Genomic DNA, 15,220 nt, shown 5'->3' on the forward strand with positions numbered 1-15,220 from the left:
CCTGCTGCCAGGTCTGGAACCTACTCCTGACTCGCAGTCCAGGGCTCTTCACTCCATTCCCATCCAGGAAAATTGTGTCCCCTTTCTACGTGATTCCCGGACACTAGCCTGGGCCCAGCCATGCCGTGTACCTACAGCACTGTTCTGAGGCAAACATGCTTGGAGACATGGAAGATGTTCACAGAGTTAAGAATAAGAACAATAGTCTTAGATTTCCTGAGTACTCACTGTGTGCCAGGCTGCATGAAGAGTTTTCCAAGCTTCAGCCTCATAACAACACTGTAAAGCAGGTATTATTACGCACAAGCTATAGGGGAGGAAACTGAGGCTCAGAGAGGGCAAGTAACAGTGGAGGGATGGAGCAGGCAGGTGTAGACCCAGATCTGACTCCAAGTCTGCATCCCACAGTTTATCATCAGTGCTGCCACTTCCTGGCCCACGCTAAGTGAGTCTGAGTATGGGTCCAATATAAAAAGGAGCATTTGATATCCAACTACTGCAAACCTGAGCCAGGGTTTAAAGACAATCTTTCTTTCTTTTTTTAAACATACCTTGTTTCCAAACAGAGTGCTCAAGAACAATTAAGCTAACAAGATCCATTTTTAATGGAATGCAAGCATTTTGTGAAATGAGTTATTTTGAACTTATCATTGATGCAAAGTGGGTCTAATTGGCTTAATTTTTTCTCAACTCATGATTTAAATCCAGGAAGTGGCTCAGAGAGGTTTTGCCAATACTATTGATGGCAGGTTTCTAAAGGTCTGTGGCTGGCCACAGCTGTCTTGCTCTTGAACCATGTCCCAACCCTCAGCTGGGACAGTGGGCCAATGCCACCTGCCAGCTGGAGGACATTGACTTCTGAGTTCCTGGGGTTTGGTCACCTGTCGCTTCTAATGTCACAAGGCAGGATTGGCAGCCACCCTTGTTTTACCGACTCCTTACCCATGTCCCCAGAGCAGGGGGAGGGGAGCTCATATCAGTCATTCACACCTTAGTAAGGAAGAAATTGGGGAAATGGGATTCTAATTGTGTGATGGATGCTAAGGAATGGGGTTGAGATTTGGGGCAGCCCAGAGACCCTCTTAATGCCAGGGGAGCTGTCTAGATGTGTAACCTCCACATCTCTGAATCTCTTCAAAATGGTCCTCGGGCACCTCCTTGCTGGAATATTTCCCCAGGGACTAATGACGGGAGGTGGGTTAGGAACCGAGCACTGTACCTGGCACAAAACGGTCCTCCCTGGGCCTGCAAGCCCGCCGGCCACCAGAGGGCGCTGTAGCTTCCCGGAGCCGCCGCAGGCTCCCTCCCTTGTGCCTCTAGGGCCCACCGATCTTCCGCCTGTGCTGGGCGCTCACGCAGGGGTCCCAGGGTCCAGCGGTGGAGCCTTCCACACACAGGGGCTGGGCGGTACTGGGCTGGCGACTTCACCTTCCAGGGTGTGGCCCTCTCACAGCCGCATCTCCTTGCTCCACCAGGACGACTGGACGAAATGCAGATTCCCAGATCTCAACCAACTGGCTCTCAATCCTGGTGCCCGTTGGACTGTGGGGCGCTTTAGCAATACTAATGTGGGGTCCCTTCCAGAGATCACCTAGAACTAGACGCGGGGCAGCCTGGGCGTCGGATTCCTAGGTACAGTCAGGGCTGAGACCTGCTGGCTAGAACTTGGCATAAAGGATGTGTTTTATCAGTATGCTTTGCACACTGACTGTGAGAGCCACTGCCTTAAAGGGATTGTGGTCTGCGCAGCCCATGCATTCATTCACTCATTCACTCATTCATTCTTCATTCCACCTTTGGGTGCCCTCACGAGCTGGCACATGGAACCACAGGGTGGAATCACTCTGAAGTTTTGGTTCTCTAACTTGCTCATCTTGATTCCTTGGCCCTGCACCACTTTCCACATCAGGAAAGTATTTAACCACCTCCCCAGGTGCTGGGTGTTCTGCTTGCTTCCAGTTTTTCCCAATTAATCCATGAGGTGGTGGGCATCCTGGGCCAGCCTCCTGGGGCCTGTGGGTGAGACTCCTCTGGGTAGCTCTGCTTGGGAAGAGGGATTGCTGGGTCATGGGGTGGGTGCATTTTAGGATTCATTCATTCATTCATTCATTCCACGCCACATGGCTTGCAGGGTCTTAGTTCCCAGACCAGGGATCGAACCTGTGCCCCCTGCAGTGGAAGCGCAGAGTCCTAACCACTGGACCGCCAGGGAATTCCCGCATTTTAGGTTTTAATTGAAACTGCCAAGGTGCCCTCCTGTAGTCTGGTCAAAAGGCCCACGGGTTCCAATGTGCAGCTGACAGTCCCGCTATCCTGAGCATGTTTCACCCCCTTGAGGGGATGGGGTCACAGTGGCTGCTGTTTACTAAGCATCTACTGTGTCCTGAGACCGTGGGATGCACTTACAGAAATCATCCTAGTCCACAAGCATCAGCATAGTTACACGCATACCTCGGAAATATTACAAGTTCGGTTCCAGACCACCGAAATAAAGCATGAGTCACAAAAAATTTTGGGTTTCCCAGTACATATAAAAGTTATGTTTACACTATACTGTAATCTATTAAGTGCAATAACATTAGGTCTTAAAAAACAATGTACATACCTTAATTAAAAAGTACTTTATTGCTAAAAAATGCTAACCATCATCTGAGCCTTCAGCAAGTTGTAATCTTTTTGCTGGTGGAAGGTCTTGCCTCGATGTTGATGGCTGCTGACTGATCAAGGTGGTGGTTGCTTGAAGATTGAGGAAGCTGTGACAATTTCTTAAAATAACACAAAAATGAAGTTTGCCATATCAAATGACTCTTCCTTTCATGAATGATTTCTCTATAGTACACAGTGCTGTTTGATAGCATTTTACTCACAGTAGAAGTTCTTCCAAAATTGGAGTCAATCCTCTCAAGCCCTGCCACTGCTTTATCAACTATGTTTATGTAATATTCTAAATCCTTTGTTGTCATTTCAATAATCTTCAAAGCATCTTCACCAGGAGTAGATTCCATCCCAAGAAACCACTTTCTTTGTTCATTCATAAGAAGCAATTCCTCGTTCGTTAAAAGTTTTATCATGAGATTGCAGCAATTCAGTTACATCTTCAGGCTCTACTTCTAACTCTGGTTCTTCTGCTATTTCCATCACATCTGCAGTGACTTCCTCCACTGAAGTCCTGAACCCCTCAAAGTCATCCATGATGGTTGGAATCAACTTCTTCCAAACTCTTCTTAATGTTATTTTGACCTCTTTCCATGGATCACAAATGTCTTAATGACATCTAGAATGGTAAACCTTTTCCAAAAGGTTTTCAATTTTCAGATCCATCAGAGGAATCACTATGTGTGGCAGCTATACCCTTGTGAAATGTATTTCCTTTTTTAAAAAATAAATTTATTTATTTATTTATCTTGGTTGCGTTGGGTCTTCGTTGCTGCGCGCAGGTTTTCTCTAGTCGTAGCGAGTAGGAGCTACTCTTTGTTGCGGTGTGCAGGCTTCTCATTGCGGTGGTTTCTCTTGTTGTGGAGCACCGACTCTGGGTGCATGGGCTTCAGTAGTTGTGGCACGTGGGCTCTAGAGTAGTTGTGGCTTGCAGGCTCTAGAGCGCAGGCTCAGTAGTTGTGGCGCACGGGCTTAGTTGCTCTGCGGCATGTGGGATCTTCCCGGACCAGGGCTCAAACCCGTGTCCCCTGCGTTGGCAGGTGGATTCTTATCTTTTTGCGTTCTTCTTGGCTGCGCTGTGCGGCATGTGGAATCTCAGTTCCCTGACCAGGGATTGAACCCATGTCCCTTGCAGTGGAAGCGCGGAGTCCTAACCACTGGACTACCAGGGAAGTTCGGATTAAGTTCTTATATGGGCACAGTTTGTGGTGCTGCAAAACAATTACAATAGTAACATCAGACATCACTGATCACCATAACAAATATAATAATAATTTAAAATTTGAAAAATTGAGAGAATTACCAAAATGTGACACAGAAGCACAAAGTGAGCAAATGCCGTTGGAGAAATGGTGCCGATCGACTTGCTCCACGCAGGGTTGCCACAAACCTTCAATTTGTAAAGAACGTGACGTCTGCAAAGCGTAGTATAGCGAAGTGCAGTAAAATGAAGTCTGCCTGCATCCCCATTTTACAGTAAAGGAAACTGGAGCTCCGGGAAGTTGTCACTCACTGAGGTCACACAACCAGGGACATGAAGGGTTTGAAACCAGGGGTATCTGACAGCAGAGCCCTGCTCCTGCCCCCAGGCCCTCCTGCATCTGTGTTTGCTTGGCTCTGAGTGTGAGGCCTGGTACACATTTCAGGTGGAGGCCAAGCTCGCTGCTCTGCCTACACACCTACCTGGCAGGTGGAGGGCCGCCTTCCAGACCCCCCAGATCCCAGTGAAAGCATGGCTCCGGGCCCACCACGAGAGGCATTTCCTGGGCCACCCGTCAGGCCTGGTGCCTACGCAACTCTGGGGACAGGCCTTGAGCTGCACAGCTTCCCAGGCAGTTTGGCAGCATCCCTGGCAGCTGCTTCCCCATCCCCCAGGCTTTGCCCAGCCCCATGGGGTACCGAGCATCAGTCTCTGAGGGGTTCCCCAGAGCCGGGAGCTCCAAGAGCCAGTAGGGAGTAATGGTCCCGTTTTACAGATGAGGAACTGAGGCCTAAGGAAGAAACTCGTGGTGGTTACGGTGTGTGGGTAGCAGAGTAGAACTCACACTTCCGTTCTTCCCGCCACCCTCCACAGCCTCTGGCTGAAAAACGACTTAGTCTCCCAGCCCACACAGGAGGAAACGGGCTCTGGCTGCACGGCTCTGCCTTGGAGCTGCAGGACCATGGGAGAGGCTCTGAATTCACTCACCAACTGTAGTTCTGTTCTAAACACACTCTGGACCACCCCGGGGGCTTCTGGGGCCTGTGCAACAGAAGTAGGGAACGGGGGTCCCCAGGCTCCTCCTCTGGGCTCTCACAGCCCCAGCATTCCCCAGCACAGCCCATGTCACACTGTCTCCCCCACCTGTGAGCCCAAGGGGACAAAGCCCCACTTCTGGGGCTTTCACTGCTGGACGCAGAGCAGGGATTCAAGTGTTTCCCGAGAGGATGGCAGGTGGAGAAGACAGGGGGACACTTAGGTCTCTCTGGGGAGGGTTCGGCCCCCAATCCCCGCAGCACCAGCCCCCACCCCCCCATCCGGCTCCTCTCCAGCTGTGGAAACTTGTACCTCAGCCCAGAAAAATGAACTTGCTGGAAGTCAGCTGCTTGGCTGCCAGGGCCAGCCAATCGGGCGCTGGGGGCACCTCGCTCACCACCAGGGACGAGGGCCGGGGGCTGGACCAGAGGGGCTGGAGGGAGGGCCCTGCCTGAGGCCTGTGCCCAGAGAGAGGTGGAGAGGACGAAACAGGAAGCCGAGAGCGGGTGTTGAAGTGGTGGGGACAGAGAGCTGCACGCTCAGGGGGACACCGGCTGCCACCAGTTTCCTCGCTGCACAAGGGCACACTGAGCAAGTCTCTCAACCTCAACCCGGCCACTCGGCATTTTCTCACTTTTTTCTCCTACCCTGCTCCCCTCCCTGTCCCCAGGTAGGAAAGAGCTCCTGAGATATAGATTCTAGAACTCAGACACAGACTCCTCTGTGGCAAGGGCGGGGACAAACATGAGATGAGGAGTTACACCGAGTACCGCCTTGCTTTGTCCCCATTTTACAGATGAGGAAACGGAGGTTTCAAATGATTAAGTGACATCTTAAAAGCCGTATCTTTTGGCTACTCTGCGATTTGAATCCAGTGCTGTCTGAAGCCTGAGCTGTATTTCCTTCCTCTCCCGTCCTCCTCCCCAGTCTGGGCTGGCCTCGACGACTTTGCTCACGTCTCCCAGCCAGACCTTGCACTGTCCTGCTTTTCAGCGCTCGCCCCTCACTCTTCTGAGATAGACTCTCTGCAGCTGGTCCCACCTCCTCCCATCACCCCACAGACACACCTGGGGCTCCCTCAGCCACCCAGAAAAGTTTTCTGTTTTTGGCCCACGGCCCTGGAGCCAGAGGAAACCCATAAATACAAACACATTTGCATGAAAGCCCAGGGGTCTGCATCTGCAGTTAACAGCTCGGTTTAACTTCCAAGACAGAGCTGCCAGAAGCGGGAGCAGCAGCCACCAGCTTCCTGGGAGAAACGTGTCCCGACAGCCAGGTCGGTATCAGTTGGTGTTTATTTAGACACACAAATAAAAGAACCTGATGGTTCAAACAGCTTGTGCTTCTTTTTTTTTTTTTTTTTTTTTTTTGGGGGGTGGTGGGAGGTGGGGAGGGTGTGCATCATATATATAATATATATATATTTTAAAAGATCAACATATCACCAATCCCCCACATTTTTCTCTACTGAGCAATATATACAGCCTATATATATATATATATATATATATATATATATATATATATGCGTGTATATATATATATATTACATATTTTTTTCAATAGATAACTACATTCAAGTAATGAAACACAGGATTTACAATTTCCCTCTGAGGGCAGAGGAAAAGCAAATTCACATACAATTCACAGAGGAAGTACCATGAAAGCCCAGCCAGACAGGAGCTGAGGCCTCTCTGGGGTACGAAGGAGACAGGCAGCAGCAGAAATTATGACAATCACACTGCTGCTTATCGTGGGGGACAGGCAGGTGCCGATGAAGTGGGGGGCCCCGCCTGCTCTGCCTGGGCCAGGTCAGCAGGCCGTGCTGGCTGACCCAGGCTCCCTGGCTGGGGTGGGTTGGGGGCACATGTCTGGCAACCTCAATTTTCCAGGAGCCCCTCGAATTTGGGGTTCACAAAGGAGAAGCCGGCAAATGCTGTCTGGTCCATGGAGTCGATGAGGTCCTTGTCGCTGTAGGAGAGGCGCGGCTTCTCGTTCAGGAACTCCTGGTCGAAGTTGCTGTAGTCTCCAGGGGACCTCTGCAAGCAGAAGGCAGGGGTGCGTAAGCGGGACCCAAAGGGCAACCTTCCAGTGGGTTCCCGAGGTTCTGGGGACCCATTCCCGGAGCCATAATCCCTGCTGGGCTGGGCCAAGCCAGAGCTGTCCTTATTTAGAACAGAAAAGGGAGTCTTTCCTCTGGAAGGTGGATGCTGTTACCAAGGGAATGAGGGAAGCCAGCAGGGGGCCTGCAGGAGGAAAGGTGGACATCCACCCAAGCAGGGTTCTAGAAGACCACAGCCCTGGGTCAAAGCCCACCCACCACCCGTTTTTGTAGGTCCTACAAGCTAAGGCTGGCTTTTGCATTTTTAAATGTTTAGGAAAAATCAAAAGGAATTCGAATAACACTTCATGACATGTGAAAATTAAATGAAATTCAAAGTTCGGCATCCATAAATAAAGTTTTATTTGTGCACAACCACACCCCCTCACTGACATACCGTCTATGGCTGCCTTGAGACTATCTGGCCTGCAAAGCCTAAGATATTTACTATCAGGCTGTTCACAGGAAAAGTTTGCCAACTCTCTGCTTCTGAAGGTACAATGAAAGGGTGATTGAAAGAGGTCTTAAGCTGGTGGCCCTCAGGCCAAACTGAGCTGCAGGTACAACCATTTTGACTAGCCATGGGTTTTAATGGCATTTGAGCCAGTATTTTAAAATTGGGCAATTTGACATAAACATCCTGGTTTCTGGCTTCTTCTGAAAATTGACAGAGCAGAGCAGCCCTGGGCCCCTGTCCTGGCACGTCTGCCCACTCTTGGTGCTGAAACCCGCTTGGCCAGCTCATCACAGGCCCCACTTCCCACTGACAGGGGCTGCCGATCAGCTGCCTGGTGTTATTTAAAATCAATCTATCCCTCTTTCTATCAAAAGCGAGACACTGAAAGCAGGCTGTGTGATTTTCCTACAGCTGGCCTGGCCTGGTAGTGACGTGCCCAGGGCAGGAGGCACTGAGTTTGAGATCCCTGGAATGGGGGAGTGCTCTGCAGCTTCAAGACACAAACACATTACGCAGGCTGCTCAGTGGGAAAAGCGTGTCCTGACAGAAGAGGGGAAGCAAACGAGAGAAAGGGGAAGGGAGGGAAGAGCTGCGATCAGAGAAGGGCCACGGAGTTCAACTTCTGAGAAGCCAGCCTGCCTCTGCTCTCCTCCTGGCTCCTTGGCGGCTTCTCTAGATTCTAGGCCTTTATGCAAACCATCCCTCCTCTACCTGGAATACCTCCCATCTGCCCTTGGCCTGGCCGAGCTTCCCCAGCCCTGCCGACATCCCATTTCCTCTCAGACCCACCCCGATCTCTGCATCTTGGGCACCGGCCCACAGACCCTCCCAATGGCAACTGATTGTGTGTGGCCTTGTGACATGTCTTGTACTGCTGTCATTTATCATAAATGACCATCAGTGTGCAAGTTTCCTATCTCTCTGAGGAGCTGGGGCCCCTCTAGCTCTGGGACTGGGCCTCCCACTTCGCTATGCAGCCCAGCACAGTGCTCTGCACCCAGAGGGCACTCAGCATTTCCGATATTTTTTGGAAAATGGATTGGATAGATGGGTAGATGGAGGGAGGGGGGCCTTAACTCTGATCCCCAAAGCATACTCCCCTGCACACAGTGGGTTTTAAAGAACGTATGCTAAAGGGTGGCTGGATCCACTGTCACCAATGTTTGTTGAATGACTGACTGAGGAGAGATGGTGAGGATATGAGCGTAGAGGCTGTGGCTCAGTGTGCCAAAGAGGTTGGGAAAGCAGATTTGCTAGAAGAAGGGAGAGGAGGAGAGCATGTGAATGATGCAGGAGAGAGGCAGGGCAAAGCAGGAGGAGTCCACCCCGGAAGGCAGTGAGGGACAACGTCGAGTGGGCAGCCCCCACTGGAGTGGGATCACGTACCACTCTGGGCTTGAAGGGCGGCTCCACTGCACGTTTCTCCAGCAGAGCCCAGTTGATAGGCTTGAAGAAGGGGTGGATTTTGATGTTCCCTGTCACTCCCAGCCTCCTGGTTGTATCCCGTTCAAGCAGCTGCAATGCAGCAGGTAACCTGGTTAGCACCCGAGGGCTGTAGGAAATGGGAGCCTCAGAAAACCCCCAAGCAGGCCAAGGGGTGCCCAGGCTGGTCCAGCCCAGGCTGGTGTCACAGCCCAGGGCCTCTGGGGCTGGGAAGTCCTCTCTGGCCTCTGGTCCCAGGTCCGGTGGAGAAACAGGGCGTGGACTGGTGCTGCCAGGACTCTCAGCTGGTGGGACTTGTGAGTAAAAGCAGGAGCCCTTACTGGGTGTTTACCATCTGCCTGGCATCATACATTTATGTTTTTTTCCCCAAAACTCTGTGAGAAAGGTTCTCTTCTGGCCTCATTTTGTAGATAAGGAGATAGACTCAGAGTTCAGCCTAAGGTCTATCTGTCTTCTGACCCCAAGCCCATCGTTGCCAGGCCAGGCTGATTCAGTGCAGGGAACATAGACAGGAGGTCCCAGGAACGTGGCAGGAGAGTGACCCCCCAATGTGTTAGGACCGGAGCACTGGTGAGGCTGCCATCCCCGAGACAGGAGGCTTCTGGCATTCCCGTGACCTGGCATCTGCCAGCTCCTGCCCCTGCCAGCCCAGCCCAGGGGCTCCTACCTTCTCCAGGATGTCCTTGGACTCCCTGGTGATCCAGCGGGGATAATACGGTGAGTCCACACGGATGGACTCGAAGAGTTCATCCTCATCGTCACCGTGGAAGGGGGACTGACCAATGAGCATCTCATAGAGGAGGACTCCAAAGGACCACCAGTCCACGGAGAATGAGTACTTCAGGCCCTGCAGGATCTGGGGCAGAGGGGGTGCCGGAGCTGAGGGGGCCCTGGAGCACAAGCCCCGGCCAGCCCTCCTCAGCCTCTCGGCTGTGGCTTGGACATCGTCACCCACCCCCTGTGGAGACAAGGTGTCGGCCAGAGGCGGGGCCGGGAGGGTGCCACTCACCTCGGGGGCGATGTAGTCAGGGGTGCCGCAGAAGGTGCTGGCCTGTTTGTCCCCGAACATGTTCTCCTTGCACATGCCGAAGTCAGCAATCTTGATGTGGCCGTCCCGGTCCAGCATCACGTTGTCCAGCTTGAGGTCCCTGCGGGGAGGGGACAGGAAAAGGAGTCGTTAGGGTCCAACTCCCCTCCTCCCCATAGTCCCCTCCCATGTCCCCACTGTCAGCCTGGAAAGCCTAGGACTCTCTCCAGGGGACGAGGGAATGAGGAAGAGGAGGGGAAAGAGGTGCTAAAAACAGGTGCTTCCTGCAAGCTGCCTACTGTGTGCTGTGTGCTGGACACACACTATCCTACTTCCTGAAGCCCAAAATGAGGCTCAGCGAGGTGGTATCACTAGCCTAGGGTCACCCAGCTAGTCAGCTGTGGAAGTGCCCTGGACTCAGGTTTGTCAGACTCCACAAGGGCAGGGAGCCCGTCTATTTTATGTAGGTAGTTGAGTAGATAACTTAGGCACACGGTAATAAGCACCAGAAAAGCAGAACAGCACAAGGCCCATCTTCCACTAACCTCGCTTGCCAGGCCCTCCCTAGACTGAGTCCAGGCACGGACAGCACATTACAATGTGCATCTCACGCCAACTTTTAAAGCCTGGCCCCTAACATTCAATATGCACTGTCCCATGGATTGGTTTTCCACTTGGCAACATACCTTGGGATCATCCCACAATAGTACTCACAGCACGGCCTCAGCCTTTCGGATGAGTACATATTAATCCATGGCAGGATGGGACTGTCATTTATTGGGTGAGAATTTATGAAACCAGACCCCATTGGTGGAAGCTCAGAGTGCTCGGATGCAGCTGCAGAGGGAGACCGACGGCTCCAAGGGAGGGAGACCCCATACCAGTCAGTGCTACGCTCCCGCCAAAGCTGTCGAGTACAGGCAGGGAGTTCCCAGTCCCTGGAGCTGTGCCAGCCTCAGCTAAGGGGCCACAAGGAATTGTAGCAATGGAGTAGGTGGTTTAAGCAAATATCCAACTAAAGACCGACTCCAAGAGGAGATGGGGCCACAGCTGGACCGGGATCCACTCAGAGCATTTCAGAGGAGATGGGGTTGGGGCCTCCCCTCCTATACACCCCCCCACCTTCTGATCCCCGCACCTGTAAATGATCCCTTTCTGGTGTAGAAACTGTAGTCCACAGACTATCTCAGCCGCATAAAACCTGGATGAGACACACACACACACCAAGTGTCCTGAGATTTCTGTGAGCAGCCCCTGCTTCTCCCTGGGTCTTCATCCCCACCCCCAGGGACAGGAAATGCTGAAAATAACTCCATGGACAACCTGGTCCTGATCAAGCACATCTTGTGTCAGGCAAGTAGGGGCTGGTAGTCAAGGCAAGAGAGAAAATTGTGAAGAAAAAAGCTCCAAATGAGACAATTCTCTGTCCTAAGAGTGTATGCATTTATATAGATATGCCTGTGTGCACACACACACAGTCTGGGGGTGCATGCTAGTTTGGAGTCCACCCACCTGGGTTCTGCATTGTGCAGGATCACCCACCCGCTGAGGCCCAGGGAAGGGACAGGACCTGGCATGTCTAGGTTGTGTTCCCAGCCACAGCTCACCCCTCACCCCTAGCTTCCCACACGGGGCGGGGGATGGCCCTGGCCACCCCAAGTCTCTCCAACCCCAGCTCCAGCCCAGGCTAGCTTCACCAGGGGGAGGGAAGAAGGAATGGAAGGAAGGCAGATGGGCAGAGGGCTCTTCCTCCAACAGGGCCTCGCGTACGTGGCACGGTAGAGCTCGAAGCGGCCTTTGTCCTGGATGTGATACATCAGATCGCCCCCATTGAGGAACTCCATCACAAAGAACAGGTGGTCCTGCGGGGGAAGGGTGGTGAGCAGAGGCGCAGAAAGCGGCAGGAAGCTCCCTCACTGAGGACCACTAGGGGCAAGCCCCAACAGGAAGCAGGGGGCAACTCTGCCCTGGCGGATGTGAGGGGGGAAGAACGGCCCTGCCCTGGGGAGTCTGAGGAAGGGGGACTCAGCCTTGCCTTAAGTGGTCTGAGGAAGAAGACTGGGCCCTGCCCTGGAGAATCTCAATGGGAGACATGGCCCTGACCTGAGCGACTGAGGGGGGCTGTGGGCCAGGGGCACTGATAGTGGGCGGGCCGGCACCTTGGTCTGGAAGGTGCAGAAGAGATGGGTGAGAAAGGGATTCTCCCCGGAGAGCGCCAGCACCCGCTTCTCCACCATCGTGCACTCCACGTCATCATCGATCAGAACCACGTCCTTCTTGAGGGCCTTGATGGCGAAGAATTCTTTTTTGCCCTTCAGCTCTGCGAGCAGCACCTGACAGATGGGCAGGGGTGCTGAGCAGGGGAGGTTCGGACCAAAGGTCAGGGCGCATGGCCCAACCCAACCCGGAAGCACCCAGGGAGGGTGGGAAGCAGGTGCCCCTTGGCTACCGAGCCCAGGTCCCTTGGGCTGCCTGCCCCAGGGCCATGGGGCCCTCACCTTCCCGAAGCTGCCTTTGCCCAGGACCTTGAGGAAGGTGAAGTTCTCAATGCTGCACTTGGTGCTGCTCTCCCAGATCTTGCCGTAGGTCCCAGTTCCTGCCCGAGAGACAGCTGCTTCAGACTCATGTCTCATGTCCAGAGGGTGGTCCTCCCCTGCTGGGTCCCTCCCCACAGAGGTGCCTCCTCTCCGGTTGCACTCAACTGTGTGGAGAGGCTGGGTCCCATGCTGGTGTTGGGGGGTAGGGGCTTTCCTGGAAGGAATGGGCAGAGCTTCACCTGGGACATCATCTCCAGAGACTCCTGGCTTCTTCTCAAAATTCTGGTAGATCCCAACAGTCTCTGCAGTCTCGGAGTCCGACCTCCGGGCAGGTCTCTGGAGGGGGTAGGGGTTGGGGGGCCAGAGGTCATACCATGGTCAGAACTCCCAACCCAGAGGGGGGACCCCAACCATCCATAACTCCACCCTCAATATGGGTGACAGCAGGGGCAGAGCCCGGGACCCCAGGCGGTGCACGTGCATGTACACATGTGTGAACAAGCGTGCGCGCGCACACACACACTTCCGGCACAGACACGCCTCGGTGGTCTGGAAGGCACTGATTACAAACAAAAGTTCTGGAAATTGAACCCTAACTTCCCAACCACTTACTCAATAGATTTTTATTTGTGTTGCCTTCACTTGTTTTTTTTTCTCACTTGTGATAGATTCTAGAATCTTAAAGTTCTGTGGCCTCCTTCAAGCTCCACCCATACCCAAACACACACACACAAAACATATACACACTGGACTTCCCTGGTGGCGCAGTGGTTAAGAATCCACCTGCCAATCCAGGGCACACGGGTTCGGACCCTGGTCCAGGAAGATGTCACATTCCGTGGAGCATCTAAGCCCATGTGCCACAACTACTGAGCCTGTGCTCTAGAGCCCGCGAGCCACAATTACTGAAGCCCTTGCGCCTAGAGCCCGTGCTCCACAACGAAGAGTAGCCCCTGCTCGCCACAACTAGAGAAAGCCCGCATGCAGCAACAGAGACCCAACACAGCCAAAAATAAATTAATTAATTTAAACAAAAAAAAAGTAAAGGAGGAAAAAGAGATTTTAGGTAAACTCTTTTTTAAAAAAAAAAAACAAACATATACACATAAAGGCTTTAGTTCCAAGTGTTCCAACCTTGCAGTCATCCAGGTTCACCCTCAGGAAAAGCACTGCTTGAATAACTAATTTCTTAGGAGAACAAGCCCACCACCCTCTAATGTCCAATCCTTGAACTGGATCTTCCAGAAGTAGGGTCTTATGTATAAACGCCCCTCACTGCAGTTCCCCAGGAGTGGGCATGAGCCCTGACTCGTCCCCAACCCTGCCACCCTCTGTCCAGGGTTCCCACAGTGCCTGCCCACCTGGGTGACTTGGTTCAAGGCCTCGGCCAAGAGCTTCTGGTTGATGCCACAGAGGTTGGCCACCTTCATCTGGCACTTATGGTGCACGTTCATGCCACAGTCTGGGGTGGGAGAGAAGCAGAGCCATCAGGGTCCCCGCCAGGCAGGCAGCCAGCAGGCTCCAAGAAAACTGTCCCCTTGTCCCAGGCCCAGCCAAGGGCAGGGAGGGATGGAGGAGAGAGCAGGAGAGAGCAGGGCTTTTGGCAGCGTCTGCTGGGTTTCCTGCCTTTAGAAAAAGATGTATCTGAAGCCATCACGAGCACCTCAAATCTTTCATTATTTAAAGAAGAAAAAGAAAAAACAAATGTCTGGGACAAGCTAGGCAAGTCACTTTTCCTCCAGACGTCTCTCGTTTCAGTGAAGCCTGAGGTGGGGGAGGGCCTGCTAGGAGCACGTGCTGAGCTGGTGTGAGACGGGCCCTGGCCGAGCACCTTCCGCCCGCTTTCCCCTCAGTGACTCTTTGGGGCCGACTCTAACGCCTGTTTTATACTTGCGTGGAGCTCTCAGCGGTGGGGTCACCTTCTGACGGTCACACAGTAGTAAATGGCAGAGTCAGTCGGGCCAGTGGGGAGGGGCCAGGAGGCCTCACCCATGTGAGAGTCCCCGAGCGAGGGGGCAAAGGCAGCCTCAGCTGGTCTCAGCTTCCAAGGTCCGGGTGGGCCCCCCTCCCACTTCCGCCGCAGCCCCGCCCCGGCCGGCACGCACCTTCACACTTTAATCCCTGCTTCACCAGCCCCCAGAGCAGGCTGCCGCAGTGGTCGCAGAAGGTGGGGCTCATGTAGTTATAAACCTTGAACCGGTGTGGCATGTCAATGTTGAAACGTTCTTTCTGGAACTAGGGGTGCAGGGTGTCACAGGTCAAGGATCACATACCAGCTCCAGCCCCTTCCTCACCCCCTAACTCTCCCTGACCCAACCCCATGCGTGGCAAGATCCCCAAGAGGGCTCCATGGGGACTGGGAAATCCAGGGATCCCAGGGGCCAAGCCAGGGGAAGGAAGGAAGAAGGAAAAACGGGGAGGAAGGGTGACCCCACAGGGAAGGGGTGGGGAGAGCTCGAATCCCTCCCGCCCTGCCCTGGGCCCGGCCTCACTATGGTGTCCCGGCTGTTGGCTGCAGTGCCCGTACACCGGCCAATGATCTTGTCGATGCATTTCTTGTGGATGGCAGCGTTGCATTCTTGAGGAGGCCCAGGCCCAGGAGGGGGACGGGAAGGCCCCGGAGGGGCAGAGTCTGTGAGCTGGCACCCCCCCGCCCAGTCCTGCCCTCCACACAAAGCCCCCGTGCTCCCCGACCGCCCAAACCCTCACCACACGGAGCCCACAACCTAGAGCTTGATTTTTCTCTCCTCCAGTCAATCCCTGT

The 15,220-nt window shown here is 53.4% G+C and overlaps 1 protein-coding gene across 2 annotated transcripts in view; it reads right to left on the minus strand.

Annotated features, from left to right (window-relative positions):
- Positions 1 to 6,426: 6,426 nt before the first annotated feature.
- PRKCD (protein kinase C delta) overlaps positions 6,427 to 15,220 on the minus strand; it is a 29,492-nt gene continuing 20,698 nt past the window's right edge. For both annotated transcript variants that reach the window (XM_068558167.1, XM_068558166.1), the window contains exons 8-19: positions 14,949 to 15,034; positions 14,562 to 14,691; positions 13,818 to 13,918; positions 12,696 to 12,792; positions 12,418 to 12,515; positions 12,079 to 12,252; positions 11,690 to 11,781; positions 11,058 to 11,120; positions 9,902 to 10,040; positions 9,560 to 9,748; positions 8,836 to 8,964; positions 6,427 to 6,930 (exon numbers count right to left, since the gene is read on the minus strand). In XM_068558167.1, coding sequence (XP_068414268.1) covers positions 6,772 to 6,930; positions 8,836 to 8,964; positions 9,560 to 9,748; positions 9,902 to 10,040; positions 11,058 to 11,120; positions 11,690 to 11,781; positions 12,079 to 12,252; positions 12,418 to 12,515; positions 12,696 to 12,792; positions 13,818 to 13,918; positions 14,562 to 14,691; positions 14,949 to 15,034 — 1,457 coding nt within the window. In that variant the 3' untranslated portion in view covers positions 6,427 to 6,771. The remainder of the gene's footprint in view (positions 6,931 to 8,835; positions 8,965 to 9,559; positions 9,749 to 9,901; positions 10,041 to 11,057; positions 11,121 to 11,689; positions 11,782 to 12,078; positions 12,253 to 12,417; positions 12,516 to 12,695; positions 12,793 to 13,817; positions 13,919 to 14,561; positions 14,692 to 14,948; positions 15,035 to 15,220) is intronic.

This window comes from Eschrichtius robustus, chromosome 12 (genome assembly GCF_028021215.1).
Source record: "Eschrichtius robustus isolate mEscRob2 chromosome 12, mEscRob2.pri, whole genome shotgun sequence".
In the NCBI taxonomy this organism is placed as follows: Eukaryota; Metazoa; Chordata; class Mammalia; order Artiodactyla; family Eschrichtiidae; genus Eschrichtius; species Eschrichtius robustus.